This window comes from Volvox carteri, assembly GCF_000143455.1.
Source record: "Volvox carteri f. nagariensis unplaced genomic scaffold VOLCAscaffold_47, whole genome shotgun sequence".
NCBI classification, from domain to species: Eukaryota; Viridiplantae; Chlorophyta; class Chlorophyceae; order Chlamydomonadales; family Volvocaceae; genus Volvox; species Volvox carteri.
In genome coordinates this window covers 1,048,559-1,076,118 of record NW_003307590.1, presented here as the reverse complement: position 1 = coordinate 1,076,118, position 27,560 = coordinate 1,048,559, and the positions used below count along the sequence as shown (strand labels likewise).

The following is a 27,560-nucleotide window of genomic DNA, read 5'->3' as shown; positions in this document are numbered from 1 at the left end:
AGCTGTGTCGGACTAAATGACACACGACGTCCCAAAGCAAAAACGTCGTGGAGAAGCCGTCCCACCTCGCATACTAGGACACACACGAGCACTCCGTGTAAGATTCCGTCGCGTCCGGAATTTTGCAATGGCGAGACACACCAAGCACACACTGCGCGTTTCAAAACGCAAGGAAATGCAATGTCCAAGAATGCGAAAGCCCAGCCTGGCCCGACTGCCGCACCTACACCATAACACCACCGTCCGTACGTCAAAGCACCAGCGAACATCCGCTTGTCTGTCAGTATGCCTGCCGTCCGCCGTCGTCTCCCCCCAATACACAAACCTAAGCCCCTCTTTCCTGACATCATTCCTACATACTGCGCGATGCTTTGCTTACACACCTCCACTGTCCTAGGAATTCAGATGTCAATCCACACATGCCCCGGCTCCGACCCCGCCAAATGTCGATGTTTAGGCTATGCCTCTAATGCAGCGCCCGCACGGTCCAGGGAGCGATCGCCACCACGGATCCGAACCCGCACCAGCAGGGAGCATCCGCCGCCTCACTGACAAAGTACCAAGCCTTCAATCCCTGAATTCTGTTTTGACAGCTGGCAGTCTGGTGCTAAAGCCGCTGGCACATGACAGCATCACTACCGCCGCCAAAAGAACGGTCGAAACGCCGTTAGCTGCTAAGCTAGATCGAGCACTTAAAAACTGGGCTTGAATGGTCCGAGAGGTAGCGCGAGCTAGGGTCAGCGTAGCTGGTCATGCTTAAGAGCAGTTTCGGCTAGGCTGCTGGTTCCGCCCTGGTAAACTGTTTTTTGTTTGATCTAATCTGACCCTAATCTGGTCTGTTCTGGTCTAGTCCTAGCTGGGCCGCACACTACTGCTGCGTTTCGCCTCTGGTCCACCACGTTCGGGCGAGCTGCACGGCGCCCCGGACGGAATGACGAACCCCCCTGCCTGGCCCCCTGCGCACACATGTCCGGCTGTATGTCTTTTTGCTGTCGAATCGTCTGTATTTTTATGTTCTGCCTGGTATTCTGCCCCCGCTTATTATAGCTCTCCTGCAATGCTTCATCTTGTCTTCTCTACTAATTTATTTTTTGGGTTCTGCCACCAGCATGGTTCGATGTGTGAGACCTAGGTCACCCAGGGTGATGGTACGGCTGCGCTCCAAATCCTGGAAGAGGGAAAAAGCGGGGGGGGGGGGGAGCCGATGAGGGAAAGATAGGAACCACCACAAACCCACACGCATGCAGAAACACAAAATGCCGGGGTCTTGTTCGTCCCGGTGCAACAGAGAACCCTAAGCCATCGCAGCAGTGTCGCCCTGCGCTGCATGCAGTCGCACCTTTTTCGGGAAGGCTGTCGACAGCGCCACTCGCGCAGGCTGTAGCCCCAGTAGGGGTCCCGTATAAGCGAACAAGGCGGCGGAGGGGCTGGTCAGGGAGAAGCGGCGACTGCAGCGGGAGCCGGAGGGAAGCCTGGGACAAATGTTGGGGAGAGTTGCGGGGAGTAGGGGACGCGGAATCACATGCAGAAGACAACGAAACAACTGGCGACGTTCACCAGCTCGGCTGTGGATACTGGAGAGGGTAAAATGGGGACAGGTTACGAGGGAGGCGATGTGCAGGAGAGAGGTGGAAGGAGATTTGAGGGCCCGTCGGGCGACGGGTTCGGAAGAACCGATGAAGGGAGGAGATCGTCGGCTCAGGGTGTTACTTTTTCATTAGTCGATACGGTGCAGGAGAGAGCAGGGAGGAGGTGGTGAGGGGAAGGGGGTAAAGGGGAGTGAAAACAAAACCAATAAGAGCATTTTTATCCCGAGCCCACCTTTTCCCCCCCCCCCCTTCACCTCTCTCCCTGGATTTCATCTTCGCGTTGGGGTTTCATCATTACGGTTCCCTAGTCCGTCTGTCCGTCCGTCTGTCCATGTGTCCCTCAGCAGTTCTTCAGTATGTCCCCACCTGCTGGATGCGACAGCAACAGCAGCTCGCACCACTCACCTAAAAGCCAACTCGATGACGGCCTCCCCCTCAGCCTCCGGTTCAGGACCCAACACGTCCTCCTCCCCCTCCTCCGCGACCTCTCCACCTTGTTGCTGTTGCTGATGGGCTCCTCTTCCAGCCGCAGCGGCAGCAACTCCGGGCGGCACCTCACTCGCCTGGACGAGGCGAAGATATTGAAAAAGATATCGAAAACATATACAACACATCAACGAGCGTTTGGGAGTCCCAATGCAACAGAGGAGCGTCCATTCACTCCCCATATACACCGTCCATGGCCGCCCCACGTCTCTTACGGATGCCCCCGCGTATTCGTGTGTATTCGTAACTTGTACAACTTGTAACTTGTTTAGAGCATCCAACGCTGAAGAAACTGATGCTGAGTTGAAGCCATACAGGAACGCAAACGCGGCATTTTGGCGTAACTGTAGTATTCTGGGCATATCACGGGATCTGCATCCGCCGATCGGTGTACTTTTCGTGATATGACAGGAACAATGCTGACGCACGTGTATTGTCTGTGTGAGTCAACACCCTGCCTTCGGTTTGTCTTTGACTAGTCTTTTGTTTCTGATGTCTCCAACTCCACGCCAAGTAGAGCACAAAAACATCTTTACTTCGCGCAACCCATAAACCGCCCCCAGCTCACGTACACCACCCTGGAGCGGCTTCACTCGCTCTGCCGCCAACGACGCCGCTGCCAAACAGCATCCCCCGAAACCCACATACGCCCTCCCAGCCCCCCCAGCCCCTAAACCTGCCAAACCCTCCCCGCCTGGGCTCGCTCTTCTTTTCCCTACACCTCCCCGTACCCCGCGGTTCCCCTGTCCGACACGAGTTCAAATCCCTTCCAGCCCACATGCTTTTTCCGGAGGCTTTACCTGAGCCGGCGGTGAGAGCCCTGATGACTCAGCCAAGCTCGCCGCGATTGCCGCAGCCAGCTCCGGATCGTCATCGTATTCATCGTCGTACATCTCACCGTACACATCGCGGCCGCCGCCGTCACCGCCGCCGGCAGGAGGGGCGTGGGACACACCTTGAAGCCGCTGTCGTTCCTGCTGCTGCTGCTGCTGCTGTGCCGCCGCCGCATGCGACGTGTGATGGCTTGATTGAAGGCTCGCGGCGATCGCCGCCGCCAGGTCTTCGTCATCGTCATCGTCGTCGATGCCGCCATCGGCGCCGTCACCACGGCTGCCTGGCAAGCAGTTCGCAGCAGAAAACACAGAAAAATAAGCGGCAAGGTTTTACAGCAGATAAACGGTCCCCGCGCGCTACCTCGCACCCCTCACCCCCTCTCCCAGACTCCCACATGCTTACATACATTTCTGCATACATACAGATTCACTACGGTGTTACAAACACATGCTCCAAAAATATTCACCGTCCCATCTCCGCGCCTTAATCGTACCTTCACACAACCGCATACCATCGCCCCCTCCGGTTTCCCCCCCTTTTCCGCAAAACCCCTCCCGCTCACCTGCCGGCCCTCCCACTCGGCTTCTCAGCTGCAACTGCCCTCCCTGCCTCTCCGCCTGTGCAAAGGCCCCCTCCAACGCATTTGCCAGCCGGCCCCGCTTGCGAGCCCGCTCAGCTTCATCATTGGCGGCTCTGGCCTAGTGGGAAAGACCACGGAGGACCACAACCAGGACGACATACATACATACATACATACATACATACATATATGGATACACGTCTTCTCTGTGGGACTGGGTTGCTTGGTGAGGGACGAAGGTGAGAGCGGTGCAGTACGAGACAGGGTGAATAGGTTTCTGGAGGACCAACCGTTCAGGTTAGTGGCGGTAAGGGGGAGGACAATCCTCCCCCTGCGGTTTTCTGGAGGGTCTAGGAGCTGTGTGTCGTGGCAACGCTAACGCTTTGGTCGTTTCGCCGGACTATCCCGGGCCCCTGCAGTGGTGATCAGGCTTGTGCGGGATCCCTTTTCTTTATAAGGCTACTTCTCCCCTGGACCAGCCCAGGAAGGGACAGGTGGTGGAGGTCAGTTGTTTTAAGGTGGTTGCAAGACGTCTTGTGGTGTCGAGCTCTCTTAGCCTTTCTCTCTTGGAGGTTTTTTTGTTGGCCTGTTAGGTATATCAGGAGCCCTCCCCTGCCGGGACTACCCTAACCGAATTTTTGTTTGTTTGTTTTCCCTTCGGATCCCGTTTTCGTTGGTGGTGTTTTGGGGGGTTGTTTCAGAGAGCCTTTGACTTTGCCCTAGCTGAGACTTGTGGACTCGCTCTAGCGGGACCTGAGAGCCCTTCGTGGTGTATTCAATGCAGCGCCATCCCCGGATGGAGGGGCTGCGGAGTGGCTGCGTAGAGTGTTGGCAGTCTGAGTCGGGGTCGGGAGCACACAAGACTAACCGACTTGTGCTGTGTGCTCCCGACCCTTGCGCTGTGTTTCGGCTTCGGCCCCCGGCTCTCGCGGCCCACAGTGTAATCTAAGTCATATATGGATGTTGTAGCCCTGGTAGGCTAACGGAATGGAGCGCGAGGAGTGGGCGGAGAGTCTTAGGGTTTATCTCTGTTATGGGGGTTTTAAAAGGCGAAGTACTGAGTACAGGTTGGGCTTGGGGTTTCGTGTCTTTTTATGCGGGGGAGCGAGGAGGGGAAATGTGGTAGTGCTCCCCTGTGTGGTGAGTTTGAAGAACTGCGGGCCATTTACACATAACGGACATAAGCATACAGATGAACATGCACGCGCGTACCTCCTCTGCGATCCACCATCTTCCTGTGGTGTTGGGCAGCTGGTCCAGGGAGCCCGGCTGGGCGGCGGGCAGGGCGCCGATTACCTAGTAATTGAAAATTGGTTGGAAGGTGGCAGAAGGGGTGAACAATTAAATCGGCGACTAAGAAGATACACAGTGCTGGTCGGTGGCCACGTTCGCCATCTTTTTTTATTATAGCCACGAAAAGACACAACTGCATGAAGCTAATGTTATACATGTACAAAACAATTGCACGACATCTTGTGCAGTTATTCGTACGTTGTTCGTAGTGCAACAACAAAGGTCATTTTGTGCGACGTACCACAAAAATCGTCCAGCCCTCTTCTCGCAGAGTGTCCAGGAAGGCTTGCAGGTAAAAGATGGACAGAGGCTGCGGGGCAGGCAACCTGGGGGCCAGATGCAGATCGAACATAATGTCATTATAGCATAATGATTAAATAACAAATAATAATAATATATAATGTAATGCAATAATAGTTTTATATGTCACACTAATAAGACCGAACATAATGTGGGCCAGGCGTGACCGGAAATATGGGAGGTCTAAAGACGAGGTAATTGCAATAAATGCCCCAGGGAGTGGTAAATACGCCTAAGTCGCGATGCCCCGTGCGAAGTACCTCCACTACCCCCCCCCCCCGTGCGAAGCAACGATAGGACAGCACGGAGAGGGAAGCCAAATGTCTGCGTGTGTTCGTTTGGTGATGTGGGTTTGGACGGATGGAACTTATCGTGCATGTGCGCAGCTGTGTGTCGTTGACCATCCTAGCAAAACAAAACAAACCAAACCTCTTTCGTTGGCGCGGATATGCCCAAGAAGGTGCATATTCGCATCACCCTCCCAAATCGGGGCCCTTACACACACATACACACACATATCCGCGTCTTTTCCCCAGCGCGCACATCCTGCCCTTTGTTTTTTTCTCACAACTTCTCCAACTTCCGAGAGAAACAGTCAGTTTGGATGCCCACTTCTTGCACATGCATGTGCGAGGGCTTTGCGTACAATACTTCTTCCCTTCCAGTCGCCGCGTTCCCCTCCGGCCGATTACCACGCACCCAAAAACAGGCGGTCGCAGCCGCTATTATCTCACTCCCGGCCCTGCCCTGCCCTGCCCTGCGCTGCCTAACCCACAGCGAGTTGAAGTTCCACCACTCCTCTCCTGCCACTCGCCGAAGAGTGAACCAGTGCTCCTAGGGGGTCCGATTAGTGAGGGAGAGGGGGTTTAAATCATGAATAGGGTTGCATGAACCTTAGAACGTTAGTAAAAAATAGAATAATTCTAATTAAAATCTTATGTATAATTAGAACGATCATTTAGAACGGATTATATCGTCCTAAGGTCGTACGTTCGTCCTATAATATGGTTTAAAAAGCTGTTGTAGCAGCTGAAAAGCAAGGAAAGCCCTCAGAAGTCAAACTTTTCTAACTAAGCAAGCCATCCCTGACGCCGAGCTCACATGCAAGTTGCAGATGAAAGCGGTTGCGGTGGTTGGAGCTGCCTTGTACTGCCGGGCCTCCTCCGACTCCAGGGAGACCACCTGGGGCAATACACACAAGGGCACGGAGGGCGGCGGCGAGGGGAATACATAAGCATAAACGAGAGGAACAATGGCAGCGTGGAGGAGGGTTGCGCGGAGAGAGACAGTTTCACATGCAAGAGCCTAAGATACAACTGCTAAATGCGGTGTGTCTGTGTCTGTGTGTGGGGGTATCAGAGTAAAGACGAGCCGCAGACGAGACTCTCAGTCAGTATCCGAGCGATTGGAGAGGGGGGAGGAGCAGGATAGAAAGCCATTCCACGGGACGTGGGATGGTTGGGGAAAGATGAACCACGAACGAGTGGTTAGCTGCTGCCAGGGCAAGAGTGTACCAGACGTAGAACTGACCAAAAGGCGTTCTTGAAGGCGGCGACCTCGGGATGACGTAGTGAAGAAGATGTCGGAAAACTACCTACCTAGCCGCCAAGACTAAAATAAGCGCAGAAGAAAAGCAGTAATGCCAAGCCGGGATGGTTGGGGAACCACTGGGTCGGGAAATCACATGCAAGGAAACAGGAATGAGCTGCCGGCGTCTGTGGGTGGGTGGGGAGGGGTGGCTGCATCGCCAGGGGTAATCCGCCGGAGCAAAACCCGCACAGCCTGCACATGGTAAGTGCCATGAGTGTGCGGAGGTATGAACAAGAGGCACTTATCAGTGTGCGCCAGATTCGTCGTTTTTGCTGTGGGGAAAAAATGCTTCCCGACCCACATCGCCCTCAATCCTTGCTCACCTGCAAGCCCCATGACTCCAATGCACGGCTAAGAACCTTCAAGCACGACAGAAGTACGACGTACGGGAAGTCAGTCCATATAACATGAGACGCATCATTTGATAGTAGCTCATCACGCAAATGAGTTGACGCTACATGTAGGAAAATGATCCACAGGAGCCGTAGCCAAGGCATGCGCACAAGGTCAGGGTGCGGTGATGCTTCTGGGTCGCGATGGGAGCCTTAAGCGGGGTAGTGGAAAGCGCCGTGGAAGGCGAAACTGGGAGACCGTACGGTGAAAAAGAGGGGTCTCGGCCTTGAATGTTTCGGCAAGTTGGGCATGGGGCATTTTCCACAAAAGGAGAACCAACTTAAAGGGGATCAAGAAAAAAACAATCACAGCATGAATCAGCAAACCCGTGCAGTACCCCAGCACACGTTGCGCATCGGCGCGCGCTCCCCAGAATGAAAACGTCATGGGCTACCAACACGGCAGCCACGTAGGTGAATTGAGAGGTACGAAACTGCAAGAGGCTTATGGGGATCGACCTGGACAGCGCCATGTGCTGTCGTGCTCGCGCATTTGCCGCTTTGCTGAGCCCAAGCCCGCCGCGCTCCCGAAGTCCAGACAGCTTTCCCTTACATATGATTGGCCCACCTGTATAGAGAACATGCCATCCATGGCCACATTGCCCGACCCCTCGCCCAGCGCGCCGTCCCCAACAAGGGCACGCTCCAGCTCATCTAGCCCTTGAGCTATCTGGGCTAAATCTATTTCATTGAAATAAGGACCTTGTAGCAAGGTGTTGAGGCAGTGTACACCGCACAACGCCGCGACTTGTTTTTCATGGTAAAGCATAGCTCTTACGAATTCTGTGAAGCTCAATAAATGATTGGGTGTATGGTCATGACGCAGCGGCAAGCCACTACATGTCGGATGCTCGGATGTTAGACGGATGTCGGGCGTACGGGCCCTGGCGGGTTTCTGCAAGCAGCTGTAAAGATGCACATTCACTCTTCGTTTCGAAACATTACATACTCGTAACGGTCATTGATAGGCCGGATCAACGGGTTAATCAAACCCGGGTTCATGTCGGGAAGGCAACTACCAAAACTTGATTGGATAGACTTCACAGGGAGTCTTCCACCTGACTTTCAGATCCAGAAGGTGTTTCACGTCTTTCTCTTGCGCATTCGCCTTGCAGCGATTTTAGATTCCAACGCACAAAGAGTTCGCACGAAGATATCTGTAAAGGCAAGCCTGCTGATTTTTTGGTCACCTATGAGGGATGCCTGTGATCCATAGGAGAAGCATGTTTGTCGCCTGAAAGAACATTAAGAGTTCTGGCATCAATGGCTATTTGCGCAGGAGCGCCTGCTTCAGGGAACCATTAGATACTTCCCAAGGCAACAGGAAATTGAATATCGGTAAGCGTATGTGCTTAAGACCTGGAAAGTGAAGTGCCTTGCGCAAAATCCTATTGACCTCTGCGTCTCCCGAGACTGTGTTGCTGTGTGTTAACGGCATCATATAACCGCGTAATACCATCTCCACTGCCCTCACAGCGTCAGCTGGCTCCACAACGACGGCAGCCCTCTCCATCCCCAAACCCCCCTTCCCCTTCCGTACGCATTTCCCCCTTCCGTAGCAAACGCTTCAAGCTACTGGGCATCGCATCCGCCTACGCCTGGGCGCGCTGGGACCTCCGGAGGCTTTCTTCCCCAGGCGACGCGCCCGCCTGGCAGCCCCGAGTAGGCTTTGGCCTGGGCCTGGGCGGCTCCCCGCTGCTGTCATTCGGGGGAGGTTTGCGGTCCGCGGGAGCGCTGTTGGCGCAGGGACCTCTTGTCTACTCATTCAAAACAGGCCTGGGGCCTGACCCTGGGTTACGGGTCAAGGTACGGAACTGGGTAGTACTTGCAAGCAGCGGGGGGGAAAGATGTCAAACGAGCGATGTGACTGTGACGGGGAGAGCGAAGAGGGCAGGCATGGTGTACCGAGGGATGATGATGAGAAATGTGGGGAAAGATGGCCGAGTAAGGCACTAAGATCTTCGCTAATGGTAACATACCCTCATAGCCTTCCACCCCTACCCCCCCCGCTTTGAACCACCTACGACGATGCCAACTTCGCTTCGTCCATCTCTTCCCCCTACCTTTCGACCGGTCGTCATTCTCCCTCCCTCGCCTGCAGCGGGCCTCGCTACCTGCTTTCACCATCCTCCTTCGGACCAGTAAATATTCCTAATGCAGCATTTGTATTCTCCTAAATTATCCGTCTAGTTCTGGTATCTGCTTCACTCTGGTGGTAGTGCTTCATTCTCCAGTGGTTCGTCTTACCTCCTCCTCCCCTCGGACCCCTTGATGACGCATCTTCCTGCGCCTCCGTCACCTCCTACTTCCTCACTCTCCCTGCTCTTCTCGCATTCCCCATGACGTGCGTGCGCCTCTCCTATTCCTGACTCCACTGGCGGACAACCCTTCCAGACATATTTCGAGCTCTCGATTCCGAACCGGGTCATCTTTGGAGACGACGGCGGCGGCACGGCAGCCGACGGCGACGACGAGTACGACTGCGAGGGGCCCGCCCGGCATAACAACGATTTCGGCAACGACAGCGACGGCTTCCCTCTGCGGTTGCGGCTGTGGAGATCCAAATTGGTGCTTAGTGTGTGATTGGTGCCTGGCGGTGGCCGCCGCTGCAACGGGAGTTGTAGCATCGCATCGAGCGCGAGGATTGCAAGCAGGTACAGGGGGAAGGTCTTCAGGAGAAGCTCAAGCAAGGACCAGCAGCTGTACCGTACGACGTCTTCGTAAGGATGAGCCTTGATAGAGTGGAGGTGACGCAAGGTGCGTAAATCTCAACCAGTTTCGTGTCTGGTGTCTGGCGGATTGGAAAATTAGGCGACCTTTGAATTCAGGGTTAGTGCGATAAACCGGGTTACATGTATGCGCGGGTCGGATACCTACCTGCTGGCCGGCGTTTGTGTGTCTGTGTGTGTCCGCGTGCGTGCGCGCGCGTGTGTGTGTGTGTGTGTAAATATGGCTAATCGGAAATACCTTCCAAGGCGGGAAAACACCTTCCAAGGCGGGAAAACACCTTCCAAGGCGGGAATATACCTTCCAAGGCGGGAAAATACCTTCCAAAGTACGCCACCCGGCGGCACCAGTGGTATGCCGATGATATCGAAGCACACGAAGTGCTTTTGTTTTGGTCCCTCGTCTTCCTGAGGAGACGGGGCTCTTCCTCCGCCTTTACCCTCCTTCCCCCCAGAGGTTCTCCTGGCGGTCCTCAGCCACGCGCACTCGACCGAGGCCGAGGAGGTCATGGGGCTGTTGCTGGGGGATATCACGGTGGGTGGTGGCCTGGACTGCTTGGGCTGGGGGGTTGAGGCAGGTCAGCATCCAGCGGTTAGCAGGAAGGCCTGAAGGGCCCCACGGCTCCACGGTACCCCTATAAAACACACATGCCAGACTTCGGCCAGCATGTGTTTCTTCGCGATAATGGTATATCATCCTTTCTTCAGTGGTTTTTCATGAGTATGAGCGCCTTGGGTGAATGGTGGGGTGGATGGATGGGTTTGACTTGCTAGGCGGGTGGCGGTGTTGCCGGCTATTAGCTGAGCGGTTCATGTGAAGGCGTCTCAGTCATCGTATCGTATATGTTACATGTTGTACTGACCGTTGGGCAGCAACGTGTGTTCCCCGCGCAATGTTTCCGTCAGGGGCCGCAGATATGGCCAATTGCAGTCTGAAATAACCTGAAATAGACTGTCAATCAGCTGCCAGCTGCCGTACGAGGTAAGGCAATTGGCGCGGCACCTACAGCTGCTGACGCGAGGGTAGCCTCCTGCTTGCCTGCTTCGCGAAATCTCCTACCCTACTCAGTTGTCGTAGTTCATGAATAATTTGGCTTGCGCTACTTTTGAAAAGTCCCGCACATCTGTTCCTCGACGTACATACAGGACGACTCCTCTACGGGCGGCGCGGTGGTGTGCCGGGTGTCGTTGGCTTTTCCGCAGATCCGTACCGATAGACGGAAGGTGCGTGTCTGCATGTATGTACGCGTGAATGTCCTGGAAGGCGTCAGACAGGCATGTGCCGGAAGGTGCGTGCCGCGCATGTAGAAGAGGGAAACGAGCGGAGTGCGTGTGTGCACGCACATCCCATACCATTTCGAATGCAACGCATGGCATGGATTCCGAACATCGCTACACCCGTCCACCAGCTGCTGATATACGCAACATACACAAGTGTCGGTTATATAACTTGGTATGCAGTTGCGTGATTGCTACTGCAGTTGGTGCTTCGGCCGTCCACAATTTACTCTTGGCCGCCTCTTGATTATGTGCCACCCACACACCTACAAGTACCCTTACACCAACTCATCCATCCACCCATACATACATGCATACATACATACTAGGGTTTGGCACTACTGGTAAGGCGCGACCATTGCCCCCGGGAGATCCCGGGATCGATACCCATTAGGGTCAAAAGTCCTTCCGATGGTGGAAGGCATTGCGTCCCTAGTTGATGTACGGTGGTGATCTGGGATAAAGTTAACCTGCGAGCCGACCAGGAATGGAGTTGGGCCGCTGTCGACCCGACAGATTCCGTTGGATGCTGGTGGTGGGTGCGGAGCCTGAGCGATCCACTGAGAAGTTGACTAGGGTGACTGGATGAGGGTGCCCCGAAATACCGGGGAAGGCAGGGTTTCGCAGGGTAGCTGCCACGGGCGAAGATACACCCCCCTGTTTCACACATCATACATACGTACGTACGCACCTCAACCCACAGGACCGTGTGGAGACCTCCCCCGAGCAGATGGCTCGCTGCTCAGCGCACGCGGAACGACTGAGTCGTGAGACGGGACTGCGCACCCGGGTAGTGGGCTGGTACCACAGCCACCCGCACATCACAGTGCTGCCTTCACACGTCGACGTGCGAACACAGGTACGCGGTTAGGGCCTGCGGAATACTGTTAGTTTCTTTTCTTTTCCTATGTTGCTTGCATCATGCGTCAGTAAAATGTTTTAATCGCCTAAGGGTGACACCCTCGTGTAATAGGTAGGGGGGGACCAACTTTTACAAGATGTACTTGCGTGTCTGCGTGTGCTAGTGCTCGTACCGTCTACGTTATAATGGTCTGGCGGCTGTGTGATCAGTTCAATGCGGTGGGTGGATGGATGGTATTAAGAAGCCCATGGCGACTCTGCGAGAAATGGCGAAGACTGCTGTCGAGGTGTCAGCACAGACAACAGTCTGTTGTATGTCCTGACACCTCAAGCAAGCAATGTGTGTGTATGTGTGTATTGCTGGCAATGCTGGTAGAGGTTTGGGACAACAAGCCGCCACCTGGAACCGGCGTTGAGTCATGGGAGTGGTCAGTTAAGTGCCTGGCCCTGTCCTGCTTCTGTACGCCCAGCTGGTGGCGTAGTGGTGCTTGGGGAAGAGCCGGGTCGGGGGACAGGAGTGAGGAGGAGAAGGGCCTGAGGAGGATGACGCGAGCGAGACGGCTCTATTTGTTTGTTCATATAGGCGGCCCCTGCTTCCGCACCGCTTCCGCTTCCTTCCCTTGTAGGCCATGTACCAGTTGCTGGACCCTGGCTTCGTGGGCCTTATCGTCTCCACCTTCAATAGGGACGCGGCATCGCAGACGTCCACTGTACAGGTAGGTTTGCGCCTACAAGACGATGGCTTTGTAACTGGATTCTTTATGCGCGTTTGCGTCATGTATGTCTGTCCGTTGTTCGGTAGGAAGGTTCTATGCAAGTACAGGGCGAGAAGATTCTCTAGGATTTTTAATACTGGAGTGCGCGTTGGTTGGGTGGAAGCGAGGGCGCGCATAGCAACAGCATGAGCAACAGCATGAGCTAGCTTAGGGAATGTATGACAAGTATCACAGACAGAAGGCACATGTCTAGAGTTTTTGTACCACCACCTGACCAAAGCCTGTCGATTTTTATTTGCGTCCATAGAGCTCCTATCTAAGCTTTGCCGACTCCAAGATGAAGGTCTGAACGTTGCTTTGAGTAACCACGCATCCACAATCCTTTCATCCCAGCGCCGCCGGATGTGTCCTTAATCAAAGCAAACCTCTCGCTACCTTTGATACCGCCGCAGCTAGCTAGCTGGCTTGCATTGGCCGTGCCACTCTGGCTCGAGCACTATTGCCCCTTTCGCCCCGCTCTCCCTTAGCGCTACTAACCTTTGGTTTGCCCCAAACCTTTCGTTTGTCTGCTCCCTGCCCGCCTGCCCATTGGTCTGGAGCCTCTTGCTCTTCTCCATCCTGCGGTGCTGTCACTCCTGTGCAGACGCCGTTTCACTGTTTTAGGCTTTTTATGTAGTCTCCAACAGCCTCACAACAGCCTCACCCCGTTCCTCGTCGTTTCCCAACGTACCACCCACAAGTTGTTAACCTTTCCGTCCCTGTTTGCCCACATGCTCATCAATCGCCTCTCTTTCATGCCTACTCAACGGCAGCTGACAGCATTCCAGTCGCTACCAGACGGTAAGTAGTGTCGTTGGCATGCACGCATACCGACCATCTACCGACATGCAGCGAGCGCCGTAAGTCGCGCACGACATCCAGCCCTCCTTACCGCCATAACAGCAGAGAAAGCTTTAATTCGTCAGTCGTCTGGTCAATAGTCGTATTTCGTGGCTTAGTATGGCGCAAAGAAGAGGCGCTGTGTCAATGGATGGCTGCTTGCGAAACCATGACATCGCCTTTTCCTGTATGTATCTTTATATCCACGTCCTGTCTGTCTCAAGAGGAGAATTTTATGCGATGTGTATCGCCATGCGTGGATTGGTGTTCATTGGCAAATGCACAGGGGCCATCGTCCCCGTTGCTGGTGGTGTTGGTGCTGGTGCTGGCAACAGCGACGGCAGCAGCAGCAGCAGTGGTGGTGGTCTAGTCCGCAGCATTGTGCATAGTCCCACGGGACCTTTGGTTCGCAAGGAGGTCCGCGTATCTGTCGTCCCCTCCGTTACCTCTCTGGAGCGCTCCTTCTCGGACCTGCTGGTGGTGCAGAAGATTCTGCTGATGGAAGAGAACGAGGTGGGTTGCTTCTAACAACTTTGGATTACATAGCTTCCTTCGCGCGAAGGGACCTCGTCCAAGGGTAATTTGAGGGTGTCTGTAAGACTGTGGGTCGTCTTCGTGAAGCCACAGCTTTGTTTGGCTGCTAGGCCGTCTTTTTTTATTCAGGCTATGGACTTCGGGCCCCAACCCAAAGCTGGGTTTCCTTCTTGTTTTATACCACGGCCTCATGACGCCTCATAGCCCGCCGACTTGACCCTGGTTAAGACCTCTAAATCGACTCAGACGCTGCATTTGTACGTAGCCCTGAGCCACGCAAATGCGGGTCCTCTACATCCGTAGCTGCTGATTCCGGGTGGCGTATGGGACGTGTCGTATTGGCTCGCTGCACGTTATAAACTGCCTGTCTAACTGCTGTATGTGGCATCACGGGATTGCTTGCATGCTGTGTACCCCTAAACGTTTAATCTCTCGCCAGGTATATAAAAAGGCACTGGCACTGGCAGGTGCTATGGCTACAGCTAGAGGCGGAGGCGTAAGGTAGGATTGGTATTACACGTCCAAAATGAAAAGATCTACATGTTGATATAGAACTCGTGTTGGGCTTTTGAGTCGTGAGCTGGTTACGCTTTTATTTTAGGTGTGTGGCTCACACACGTTAGGCTTACATGCATTCATTTACACCCAAGCCTGGGCCTGCAAGCCTGGGCTATCAAAGTCCAACTCGGGTGAAACAAATAAAGTGTGTGTGGGGCCTTGGTACGAATACGGGCACAAGTACGGGGGCAAGCAAGCCCGCAGTCCATCTCCCTCCAGCGAAGCTGATATGTACGCCGGCATTTACACCGTACACCGTACACCGTACATGCGCGCTTGTATTTGTTTGTTTTTATGTATGTCTGGAAGGATGTAGGGAACTTGCACATTGAGGGAAGAAAGGTAATAGGGAAGCGACGGTGTTGAATAACTGTTAAGTAGCGTGACTTTCCGATGTCCTGCTCGTATGTATGTACGTATGTCCAGTGGCCCGAACGCCGCCACGTCCTCCTCTGCACCCTGCCTGGAGTTGACCGAGGTGCATCACGCAGGAGTGTACCAGGTAAGTGATGAAGTGGCTGAAAACCTGAGCTCTGGGATTTTTCTATAATGGCGTGCGGGGTTACGGGCAGCAGGTTAATCTTCTTTTGCATCCTCAACATGGTAGATTCCTCCACTGACTGTTACAAGGGGGAACGCTGCTGGTGTGTGTGTGTGTGCGTGTGTTTTCGTCTGTGTTCGTGTGTGAGCGCGTGTGTGCGTACATAGTCTCGTGGCAAAAAAGGGAAGGGACATGGCTTCGGCAGCAGACCGCAATCCCGGGCATCCCCCCCCCCCCCTTGTGCAAGCACCAGTGGGGTTTGATTATCTGTAGATCCGCCTCAGCTGAATCGTTACCGGCACTACTGTACATATGTTAAGTGGCTGGGTGTCATTGCCGACCAGGAGTGTCAAGCAGATCTTAAGTACTCAAGGGAACTGAGAACGGCGTCCGGTTTCCTTCGCAAGGGATCCCAAGGCATTCGGTACACTAGATCGTTTATTTAGTCTGCAACGAGCTGCGGCGTAGTTTTAATTGAAACCTTTCTGTAGCTATAATTATCATTATAGCTTTAAGCAAGCATCTCCCTCCCTGGTTTGCCTAAAGCTTCCGAACGCAGACTCCTTGGACTCCTTGAGCTCTATCTCATATCCCTTGTGCCCCGCCTACCTAGCTACCGCCTTCACCTTCAACCCCGTTCGCCTCCAGCCCTATTGGCGCGCATGCTTCCAACTTCGATGATCATTTTTTACACTTGTAAATTTCCCCCCTTTCATCTGTCCGTGAACGTGAACGTTTCCTTGACGACGGTACATGTAATGCCCGCCTTCCAAATTTTACCAGGCGCACTTGGTACGGCTCGTGGAGACGTCCCTGCGACCCGCCCTGGTGTCTGTGGCGGCACTTGTGGCCCAGCAGCGCGCTCAGGAACAGCAGCTGAGGGCGCAGGTGGAGCAGCTGGAGAGGCTCGTCGCGGTGGCTAGAGCGGTACCGGCGGGCACAGCTGCAACATCGGTAAATACATTGCAGTAAAAATGGTATTGCATTGTTACTGCATCATCATCATCATCACCAGTAAGTGCGTGGCGCTTGGACACCGCTCCGACAGCACCACTCTCAGCAGACAGCCCCCGCCGTTACGGTGTGTGCGCCGGGAATGTTGCTTGTACGTACATGTATTTTCCTTATTCTAGCTACGGAACATGATGTGAAGGGGCAGCATGCGGCAACGGTAGCCGTGCTGTAAGCAAGCGCAGGTGCGCTACTTGAAGTAAGCAGCATGACGCCTGAAGCATGTGAAGCACTTCTGCAGATGGTACTTGGCAGATGGTATTAACTTTGCCTACAAACCACGTAGGCAGGCGCATGTAGGCAGCGGCGAGGGGTTAGGTTTGTTTCTGATTGCTGGTGGGATGCTGAGAGCGAGGGGTAATGTCTGTGTCTCTGATTTCGTTTCGCAGCTAGCAGGGGGTTACGCAACCTGCTCCTGTACATGTATGTACGTGTATTCCATGTGCGGCTTTATCAGCATGGCGGGATGACGGGCGGGATGGGGTTGTTGTGTAGACATCTAGCAGGGCTGATGCATGTCGCCTCATTGCGCCTTACTGCACGCCTGCCTGCCCGCGCTCCCTTGCAACCGTGCGATGTATTCGATAATGTGGGAAACCTGATGAGTTGTACCGTGCGGTGCCGTGCGTCGTCAATGCGTGCGCGGTCATGCATGGTACCGGAATTGTCCTCGAAGTTTTGGCCGTCATGTTTGAGTGATGGCGGGCCTAGTGCGGAGTGATACTGCTGGGTGCACGAATCAGCTAGCTTAGCAACTTAGTGGAGCAGTACGTAATTGAGAAGAAGGCGCTAGTCCAGGAAAAAGGTTTGAGGGAGGTCCAAAATGAACGATGGCATACACAGGCAGTAGTCTGGAAGGAAATGCTAAAACGCAGCCGCGTGCCGTCCTTGTTACAGCACCAATCGCCTGTTGATATGAGTGAAACGGTCTCAAAAGCCTTCTTTGGTAATTTCACATCTCGTCCTCCCAACTGCTGTAAAGGTCCATAATGGTACATGGGCATGGCGGAAGTTGCCTGCCTTTAGCAAAGAAAACATCAAAGCGTTTCTTCATCGCGCTGGTCGTCAAGTTACGCCAGGAACGCTTCCTGCCATACATCGGTATTCTGTCAGTACGACTTGCACGCAACGCGACCGTGCCCTAGTACCTAGCTCTTTGGCATACCCGCGCAGCTGAGCGACGCAGGTGCGTGCAAGCAAGCGCGCCTCCTGCGTGTCGATGTTTTTGGCTCCGCTGCTGGGAAAATGAACAGGATCCTTTCCTATCTATTCTATCGTATTCACATATTCGTTTGGCCCTGCCTGATGAAGATGGATGTCCTTCGGCCGGCGTCGCGTTTTTCCGACTGTGTAGCCCCCATGCAAGAATGGGCTGCGGCCGTTTTAGGGGAACGGTCACAGCTCCCCTAAATCTGCCCTTCGGGCTGTCGGTCAATTCGTCCTCCAAACGAAGATACAACCGCTGCTCACTGACTTTTGGGGTTCAGTTGGTTGTTTCTTGTTACTCGCTAATAGATAATAGCTAGTACTATATTCGTATAATCATTACGTACATCCGGGACTGTGTGTTTTTAGTACCGTACATCAGCAATTTTTTGCATTACCGACAATATGTGAATTATAGTGAAGATGAAAATGAAGTTGAAGAGCAACGCGCACTCGCATTCCATCAGCGAGAAGCGAGAACGAACGGTTTTGATGCTTCGAAAAGTTTGGCATGACCCCAAATGTTCGTAGTAACACCGGCGGAGACGGAGGTGTATGTAGGAGGTAAGGGGAAGTTAACGGCCGCACGTTCGTAAATTCATGGTCAATCCACAGCAATGGCCGCATTTACGCGCAACGTCATCGTGGATTGGCGACATGACAATTGATTAGGTAGGCCGCACTATCTAAACATGGTCACCAACCCCCAAAAAGAAAAAAAAAGAATGACCGCGCGCGCCTATTTCGCCGCATGCTCTTCAGTTGTCTGCATATCTTTGTTCCTGAAACTGGACGATGATGATATACATTGGCATTAAATTGTATCAGTGTCTGTGATCAACGATAAATGCGCTCGAGCCGGTCTCGAGACATGCGCAATTTCGCCTGTGCGTGCAAGGATAGGTACAATTTGCGTCAAGAAGGTCAGCTACGAAATAAGCTATCGCATATCATAGGTTATCGCGTATCATATAATGTTGCTCATACGTTGCACTGAGAGCACACTGAGGGCGTTCAGCAGCTGTTTAAACTCTGCAGCACGGCAGAACGCAAATGATGTATCTCAGCCAGTCGCCACTGCTTCATAGTAAAAGTAATTTGGATTATTATTGTATTGTTATACTGCCTGAATTAATGCTTCACAGCGAACTATGTCTATGTCGCCTGTTGCCTTCGAAGCGACAGAGGTCGCCAGAAGGTCGATGACCGGTGCATGAATTTGAAGTATTGCTCGGAATATCTTTATGTATTGATAAGCCTTCATCTGCATCGTACTAATTTCATGTAGTCTGCGTACTCTAGAAGACAACTGGATTGCTCGAATATGTATTTGTAATAATCCAACCGAGCACCTACGCCGGAAAAACCATATACATATTCATTTTTGACATGGTTGTCTCCTGTTTTTAGCGCAGGTAATGTGCTTGCCTGCCTTATCACCAGTTATCAACAGCGGATCCAAACTTAAAAGCTAAGCAAGCAATTGCAGCATGACTATGCAGTCTTCCAGTAATAACTCTTGAAGGTAGTATTTTGCAACCAGTACCAGCAGTGCGATCCGTTACTTGGTAAACCTAACGCCAGCAGCCAACAAGCAACGGCGATGGACATGGCTCTGCACACTAAGCAGCAGCAGCGGTTTTGGTGCCAAAGATAATATTGATTGACCTGCCAGAGAGAGAAGCTACCTCCGCCTCTTTCTATCGGCATGCCACTCGACGAAATTCCAGCTGCTGACCAGCATGCATGCTAAAACCTATGGCCGATCATGTGGTGGGAGCTACACACAGCAGCGAAAATATCACGTCGTACCCTTGTTGTTAGTCTGCTGGCACTTGGCAGCGCATCTGATGAGGGTTTCGCTTGGTCAGCAGCCGCCGCCGCCGTCATCAACGTATGGTCCGTGGAATGCATCCGATGACTTAAATGAACAACGTAAGGCTGCTGCTGCTGCGAGGACCCCCCTTGAGCTCAGTTCGTTACAAGCCCTTGTTACTAAATGTAGACGGGCTTCCGAACATCTGGCAACCATTCCTTATTATAAACCCACGTCTCGCCCGCAGATAAGGCCCTACTACGCTTTATTTTCAGCGGCAATACAAGCTTTTGGAGTAAGCCCGCAGTGGCCATCCGGATAGGCTTTGGGACCGCCCCCTGGCGCTGCGTCAACCGCTGCCAGACACAGTATTTTCCTACCCTGGCGGATTGCGCTCCCGACTGTACATCCCAGGTGTACTGTACCGCGACAGGTACGCCTAAAGGGGACGGCGTAGCTGCTGCACACCAGTAGATTTGTGGTATCAAAATACATGTTTGCATCAACACAATGGAAGGAAGCGATATGCAACAGCCAACAGGCTGGATACTGTGGCTCGTCTCGCATGGCTGGGACCAACAGCAGCACCCGCACCACTGTACTTAAACAAATCTTCAATTGGCAGCGGCATCACCCATAGGGGCGGGTTTCGAGGAGGACACCACTCTTGCAGCTCATCACGACATCCGCCGCTTCGAGAATTATAACTGGCAATATTCTCTCTCCCTTATGCTGGTCATTGTTTAGCGTCTTTTTGCAATGAGCGGCACTGCTGGTCAATGCCCGCGTCCCCCGCTCCTCCAAGTAATGTTTTCCGTACAGCTGGTTTGGCGTTGCCACTGGACCGCCGGGATGCTAGTCGAGGCATCTATCGGCCATTAACTTCAAATCCAGAAACGCTAGTTTGCTTTTAACTGTCGTTTTGCCCTTACAAGTCAGGTTGGATGCCACCTGCGCGTATCTGGAGGACGGCAGCAGACGGGTTAGCTAGCATAGCTGTTATACCACGACTTCAGAAAAGTACCGATCGGCGGATACAGATGCCGTGATGTGCCCTCCAGGATAGTACTATAGCATGGCATGTCTTCCATAAGGGTGATGTAACGTTTAGACGACAAAAAGTCTCAGACATTTATTGGTCCACCGCCACCTTGAATCCCATGTCCACAGGAACTGTTCCAGCGTATTCCTGGTCCATTCCTTGTTGCGCACTGAGCCTCTTCGACCAGACATCTGCGTACGATACGTTCCCAGCTCCAGCGCAACCCTGGTGCAGTACGTACCCACCCTGGTAGGTTGGGGTGATGAGAGGCCTGCCAGGTGGAAGGTATTATAGTTAGTGTAGTAGCTGGCCGCTGATGAAAAGGCCTAAAGATGCTGGCGGAACGCCTAATAAGGCCGTATTTGTAGACGATATGTGTGCCGTATCACCTACAGTTACTAAAATCACCCTTAATGAGCACTTGCAAGGCGGTAGCGGTGAGACTCAATCTATCCTCTAAAATCCGCAGTACGTAATGACTGGAAGTGCCACCAAGTGTATAATGTTTGCTGCGCTGAATTCAGCGCATGTAGGCAACTTCGAAGTTGCCTACATACATCAATCGTGGGTAACGATGCCCGACACCCAGAGCTTCCTTACATGCGCTTTATGCTTGGTTGATGACATTTCATTTCATGCCATTTATCCTTTTACTCAGCTAGGCATGTATTGTAACAACGGATGGGCTGCTGGTGGGTGTAGTATTCTGGGTATCACGGGATGGAGCATCCGCCGATCGGTTCTTTTCCTGCGATATCGCAGGAAAAGTATCACGTGTATCATGTGTTATCGATATCATGTGTTATCGATAACACGTGATACAACACTGGGCGCCAGCAACGAAGTACTCAGGTTGCGCAATACATTACATACATAGCATTTACCTTCGCTACCAACCATTTGCATACCACATACATACATACATACATACATATGTCTTAAGTACGTATGCAAAGCTGCAGATGGCAAATGCTTGACCTGTGCTTCTGCTTTTGCTTGCAGGGCGCCGCTTCGACGGCCCAGCATGTGTGACTTTAACACATATGCTGCCCGAGGGGCCACTCCACCGCTGGGCGCAAATGATCCATTCCTCGCCGTGTCCTGCAAGCGAGCTAACACGTCGCTCTACTACTTGAGTGGGACAACCTACAGAAATGATACAGCCAGACGTATTATGTACGACAAGGAGATCCAGCGAAGGAATGCCGTACGCAACGTTGTTACTCGCATGTAGGTCGAGGACCATGCTGTGTCACAGCATATGCCTTTCGTATCCTCGACCCAACCCCTCATCACGCATGCTGTTCTGTTCTCAGAACACCATCAGATTCAATTCGCGGTGTACGATGAGCCATTCAATCAAGTTGTTCTAACTGTCTGTCTTATATTTACTTCTTCGCTTTGCGACCCCCTGCCCTACCCCTATCTTGCTTGTAATTCCCCCGGCCTGCTGCTTGCGAGGTCTCCAGTTCAATCCGCCACATGGCTGCCTGGCACCATCCTTCCATCAACATCACGGAGCCTCCCACATTTCGTCTAGTCGTTGACCTGGCGTGCTTGCCTTTGGAAGAAATGTAAGCCCAAATGGGTTAGGTGCTCCCGTGATTGTACACAGCTGGTAGTGCGTTGCATGCAGATCGTAAGGCAAAATATGTACTTAAGTATGTATTTTCCCTCCTCCAGGGCCCAACCCTTAAACCCTTCCGCCAGTTGCCAGTACGATAGGTACACTGCATCTACCCTTCGCTAAGCTAAAAAAGCTTGGAAACCACACACCACATTAACGCAATACACGTCTGTACTTGCGTTCCGAACATACATACGTACAGGTATAGGTTAGGCACTACTGGTAGAGCACGCACCAATGCCCCCGGGGGATCCCGGGATCGAGACCTGTCAGGGTCGAAAAACCTTCCGACGGTGGAAGGTGAAGTACCCCTAGTCGATGGACGGTGGTGACCTGGGATAAAGTTGACTCGCGAGCTGACCAGGAATGGAGTTGAGCCGCTGTCGATCCGGCAGATTCCGTTGGATGCCGGTGGTGGGTGCGGAACCTGAGCGATCCACTGAGAAGTTGACTAGGGTGACTGGATGAGGGTGCCCCGAAATACCGGGGAAGGCAGGGTTTTGCCGGGTAGCGGCCACGGGTGAAGATATGCCCCACTGTCCCACACATCATACAGGTACTTTGAGGACGTCTACTTCAGCGATTCATTCACCACTAACGCTGTACTACCCGATCGAAGCGGCCCCAACGGCACAACGTTTGACCTGTAAGACGTGTTTCAAGTGATACTGTATGTGTAAAGTCAATAATTGCATTGATTTGTTTACAGCGATGGTCCGCATGATCCGCGACGTGCATGCCGCGCATTGTTATTATTGTGTTTGGATGCACAAAATAAGCAGCAGCTGTTGCAGCAGCAGCAGCTGCTCCCGTCCCGTCCCGTAGAACGGGCGTTCCCTGTTGTTAGTCTTTTAGTGACATACTGTTGGCTTCTCCGAATGTTACAGCTGCTGGGTTTATTGTAATTGTGTTACAATAATACCGACACCTCTGGTATACCGACACCTCTGAGCCCATATATCGACAAAGCTCGGATATGGACATTTGGTCATCTTCGCTTCAGCTTGCACCAAGCCAATTACTCCAACAGCCTCCAAAGCGTGCAATAAATACGCATGTCTGACCTTGGAACGAACGGCAACCACTACCATTTTTTTTGTCCATGTGTGTAGCTGAGCTTTGTGTGCGCATGGGGGGCTCAGGGCTCCCGGCGCGCGCGTGTAGGCTGTTGCGAGGCCAAACCAATGAAAATCTTGCGTATACGCGTTGCAGATGGAACAGCACGACATGGAACTGTGACCGTAGAGACGGGCGGTCCTTCAGTATGAGGGATTTTGGTTTCCCGGACAGGACAGCCAGGAACAACAGGACGAGCTACTTCTCTATGATGCTGGGTAAGCAATTGTTACAATACGTTGTAAACCAGACAGCGCTGGTTGTTATTTATCTGTGTCTGTTTATCTAGCATCTGTATTGTTTGCTTATTATTGCGGGGGAGGGAGGTGTGCCGAGCTGCTGGCTGGCTTTCTGCAATAATGAGGCAAAACGCGCGAAACCTGCTTAGGTCTGTTGTTGGCACGCACTGTTGTTTCCGTTGCGGGGTCGACGCATGGCCCTGCCGGGGGGTGACGCCACAGCACCCGGACGGGCACTGTGAGCACTAACTATAACATGTACTGTAGTAGCTGGCCGCTGAAAAGGCCTCTCGAGATGCTGGTGGTCGCGCTCCGCGTGTATTTGTAGAGCCGTACTGTGTACCAGCTACTACATGTACCCACCAAAATTGATTGGATTTCTCCTTATACACAGATCCATGCGGTGTGGGCCGAGCGATGGTGGACACACGGAACACGAGCCTCAACCCATTGATTGCCTTACGGAGCTGGGCTATGTTCACGTGTATTTTCGCGCCGTTTTCAGAGCTGCACGCGATGAGGTGCGCTGGCAGGTGCATGTGGTTTTGGCTAGCAACCATCACGGCCGCGTTCAGCAGTTTGCCAGCAGCGGCAACAGCAGCAGTCGGTCTGCTGCCAGCTTTCGGGTTACTGTGTTAGTGCCTGTTTAGTGAGAAACGTCCTTGAGGGATCCTGTCATCGGCAGGCTCCCCTTTATATCCTATATAGGGTTTCTTGCTTGTGATGACGGCCGATTGCTCAGATGGTATCTGGTATCTGGATGTGTTTAAGTAAGCTCTTGAGGTCTAGCAAAACACTCATTACTGTCCGTACTGCTAATCAGGATCGCCGGCTAACAAACCGTTGTGGAAAGGTGCATAAATGCCCCCGCCGCCCGCACACTATGCATGAGCACTCGCACCCGCACACAGTTTCCAAGCAGCCCTAGGGCCTCTTAGTAGAGGCCTTTACTAAGCCGTATTAATCTGCCTCCTCTGCCTGCCTTTATCATCAACACATCCATCGCACCCACGCACCTGTCGGCGGTGCACTGCTCTCCTCTACTTAACCTAGCTAACTAAATGACCAAATCCTCGCGCTCACCCACCCACGCACTCACGCCCGTACCTTAGCTCCCTTTGCACTTGTTTATGATGTCCTTGCTTGTATTCCCGCAGGTGGTCCCTCCGAGCTCTCATCGAGTGGAACAAAGCTCAATTCTCTTCAATGGACCCCATCAACTTCGGCAACCAGTCCTATCCGCGGGGCTGGCTACCCCCTTTACAAGATGACCCTGTGGCTGGCCGACCCTTCCTTCCGGACACGTTGAAGCGCCTTACCATCAAGCGCACGAACGACCACATCCACCGTACCTCGGAGTGGAGAGGCCGGCCGGTAGTCAGTGGCTTCCTGCCTTCAACTTGGGCGCTGCTGAGGAACTTGGAGCTCTTGTGCGTACATACATACATACATGGGTAACATGCATGCGTGGGACGTGTGTATGCTCGGCTGCTGCCTGCACGCAAAATCGACTGCCGTGTGGTGCCGCCGTGTATATACATGCTCGTTCTCCCAGGCAGAGGTAGTGTATGTCTATATGTTGTTGTGCCTGTTAACAGGGCATACACGGCGGCATCACACGGCAATATGTAGTAACGTTACTATATATTGAATACGCTGGCGGCATATGGCCCATGGGGATAGCCAAAGCAACGCTGGTGTATGTATACGATTACAACACATGGCACATATATATACATCTTGCGGCGATCTGGACCCTTCAACATCTGCCGCTTACGTGCTGCACCTCGAAATGAATTCATGTATGTTTACGTGCTGCACTTCATGTATGTTTATCATTCCGGCACTGTTCATGATTCATCCAACCTCTTGGTGGGTTCATCTTTTGCTTCATCAATTCATTTTCGTTCACATTCGTCCTGCTGCAGGGATCTGAGCGACGATATGGGTCAAGGTGCCATTGAAGGTCCCATTCCCAGCACTTGGCTCATGATGACGAAGCTGAGGACAATGTACGCACGCGACGATCACCGTCAGTAAAATTTCCGATGGCCTATTTAGGCCACATCCTCGTATGACAGATAGGGACCGTCGCTGTGACAAGACTGTATATAAACGCACATATACACACCTCTCTTTACATCTCTGTGGGTCATTACGCACGTTATAACGAAACCAAGGCGAGGTGTAACACACATACATACATGGCTGCCGCAAATCCTAGTTGTTTGATTGTATAATGCCCCCAAACATGCACTGTTGTATGTTAGTGGGGGGTTTAAACTGTCATAAAGAGAAGGTTAAACCTTCCCTAAACGCTTAGCATCGCTTGGTGTTAAGCGCTAGCTACTCTGTGTGTATGTGTGTATGTATGTATATATGTGTGTGTGTGTTTTACACCTGGAGTTGCGTTACTCTCCGAAGGTGTAGTAACGGGCCGACACGAGCGGGGGGCCCAAAGCAAGGCCAAGCAGCTGAAGGCTGTCCGAGATAGATGACATAGAAAACGCAGAAAGACTATGCTCCTATACCAGTTACTTGTTAAGTACTTGTTACGGCCTGTTAGTCCCCGTATGGCAAGCAGGTAGGCTGGTTGAACACCGTCATCATCATGCTTCTGTTGAAACATAATAATGATTGATTCTCAATTCCTTGATGTTTTTATCTCCCCTTCGGCCCTGGCACCCGTTCCACTCATCAGCAATATGACAGGTCAACCTAACTTCTGCAAGGATTGGCACAGGTGCGTGACTGACACGGGGGCACAGAAGATCAAGGGGGGACCTGGCTTTCCATTTGCATTGCCAACCTCAGGTTGCCGAGTGGTGCTGCTGTGGAACCGTGCGTACCGCTGCCACCGACTTGGTTGCTGCTGTTTACATTGACATGCATGATGCGTCCTGTTTTCGTTGAACTTCAACTATTTTTCCGTAGCCACGGACGCAGTTTTTGCTTAGGGTTTAGCTGTGCGCGGCCGATTTAAAGCATTAGCGCAAGACTTTCATGGGCGACACATGTACCGTAACCCCTATGAACATAACAAATATTGCTCTACGATACATTTACCAACTTGCATGCTAGATGCGGAGCAATGTACGGAAAATGCCGGTGCAAGGTTGTTTCCATGCATAGCATGCCTAACCAGGGACGTAATTCCGTTGCGAATAATTCATTTGTCGACGTGTCGGCCTTCCGTGTACGGCAGGATTGTGTCGTACCAGATCCAATCGTTTGTCCTCCAGACTCCGTACGGTGCGGTGTGGGGCCTTCGGAGGCGCTACTATGGGTCTATCGACAAGAATAACAAAGCTTTAGTGAAGAACATCACGATCTTCGATATGGATGGCATTGGCTGGCAATGGTTCGATAAGAGTACCGGTGAAGGTGAGTTATCACGGAGTCCAGTGCAATCGGGATCTTGTTGTTGTTACATGGTGGTACATCTTGTTATTTGCTAATCCCGTTTCAAGCCTCAGTTCCACACTGGTTTTATCCGATTAATCGGATAGTTTCATTATTGGAGGTAGCCATGCGCCTGCTGCTGATCATTTTTTGCTTTACTTATTACAGCGGCGATAAAGCAAAAGAAGCAGCCCGAAAAGAAAGAATTTCAGGCTGCTGCTCTACGAATGTTCCTGTTTTTTACCTATTAACCGTAAAGCCTTGATGCTGCTTTTTATTAACTCAGTGTTCCTCGTCTTGAAGGCCTTGCCACGGTTCTATTCTTCTCCTGCCTGCCTGAATGTGCGTGCAGCTGGTTACACCACCGTGATTGCGCCGGACAGCAAGTGCTGCTGGGACACCTTCAGCGACCAGTTCGCAGCGCGCAACTACACCATCACGGGCCCCTCGGGGACAACAGGACCATGGGATTACTACGGGCTGAGATACGAGCGGGACGAGCTGTGCGAGAAGTCACCGCCGTACATGCCCAGGGCGACGGGCCCCAGGCCGCCAATGCCGCCGGCTGCACCGAAACCACCAGACGCCCCAAATGCGCCACCAACCACTTCAGGTATATCAGCACGGAATTACACTCCAGGCCGCCCTCCAAACTTTCCACCCCTGTCAGCAATGGCACCATGGAGACCTGACGCTCCGCCTCAACCAATGAAGCCACCAAGCTTTCCAGGGAAATGGTTCGGTGCATGGGTGTGGGCGCCAACTCTTCCACCGCGACCACCACCTCCTCCGTCGCCCCCACGTCCTCCACCATTACCACCTTCTCCATTACCTCCCTCTCCAAGCCCACCCTCTCCGCCCCCACCCTCCCCAGCTCCGCCCTCTCCACGGCCCCCATCTCCACCACCCCCTTCCCCCGTACCCCCCTCCCCCCTGCCACCTTA

The 27,560-nt window shown here is 52.8% G+C and overlaps 4 protein-coding genes across 4 annotated transcripts in view; 3 read left to right on the top strand and 1 right to left on the bottom strand.

Moving 5' to 3' along the window:
- Positions 1 to 1,084: 1,084 nt before the first annotated feature.
- Positions 1,085 to 7,833, bottom strand: VOLCADRAFT_95901 (uncharacterized protein; the record flags this gene model as incomplete). The annotated part of the gene is made up of 12 exons (XM_002954919.1): positions 1,085 to 1,168; positions 1,340 to 1,448; positions 1,995 to 2,152; positions 2,876 to 3,189; positions 3,472 to 3,607; positions 4,358 to 4,468; positions 4,702 to 4,758; positions 5,024 to 5,092; positions 5,782 to 5,916; positions 6,184 to 6,264; positions 6,996 to 7,031; positions 7,633 to 7,833. The coding sequence occupies 12 exons, from the start codon at positions 7,831 to 7,833 to the stop codon at positions 1,085 to 1,087; spliced, it is 1,491 nt and encodes a 496-aa protein (XP_002954965.1).
- Positions 7,834 to 8,988: 1,155 nt separating this feature from the next.
- VOLCADRAFT_106618 (uncharacterized protein) lies at positions 8,989 to 22,509 on the top strand (the record flags this gene model as incomplete). Its single annotated transcript, XM_002954981.1, has 16 exons — positions 8,989 to 9,008; positions 9,166 to 9,205; positions 9,459 to 9,632; positions 9,689 to 9,821; positions 10,246 to 10,325; positions 10,937 to 11,014; positions 11,772 to 11,927; positions 12,556 to 12,645; positions 13,386 to 13,485; positions 13,811 to 14,037; positions 15,086 to 15,118; positions 15,941 to 16,045; positions 17,342 to 17,354; positions 19,438 to 19,623; positions 20,361 to 20,481; positions 22,416 to 22,509. The coding sequence occupies 16 exons, from the start codon at positions 8,989 to 8,991 to the stop codon at positions 22,507 to 22,509; spliced, it is 1,650 nt and encodes a 549-aa protein (XP_002955027.1).
- Positions 22,510 to 23,123: 614 nt separating this feature from the next.
- On the top strand, positions 23,124 to 25,254 carry VOLCADRAFT_95899 (uncharacterized protein; the record flags this gene model as incomplete). The annotated part of the gene is made up of 4 exons (XM_002954980.1): positions 23,124 to 23,193; positions 23,609 to 23,735; positions 24,372 to 24,644; positions 25,143 to 25,254. 4 exons carry the CDS (start codon positions 23,124 to 23,126, stop codon positions 25,252 to 25,254), a joined length of 582 nt encoding a protein of 193 aa, XP_002955026.1.
- A 479-nt stretch (positions 25,255 to 25,733) lies between these two features.
- Positions 25,734 to 27,560, top strand: part of VOLCADRAFT_95898 (uncharacterized protein) — a gene marked incomplete at both ends in the record, with an annotated part of 3,118 nt that continues 1,291 nt past the window's right edge. Inside the window, 5 exons of the mRNA XM_002954979.1 lie at positions 25,734 to 25,798; positions 25,916 to 25,957; positions 26,420 to 26,598; positions 26,969 to 27,229; positions 27,491 to 27,534. Of these exons, the coding sequence (XP_002955025.1) occupies positions 25,734 to 25,798; positions 25,916 to 25,957; positions 26,420 to 26,598; positions 26,969 to 27,229; positions 27,491 to 27,534 (591 nt within the window). The remainder of the gene's footprint in view (positions 25,799 to 25,915; positions 25,958 to 26,419; positions 26,599 to 26,968; positions 27,230 to 27,490; positions 27,535 to 27,560) is intronic.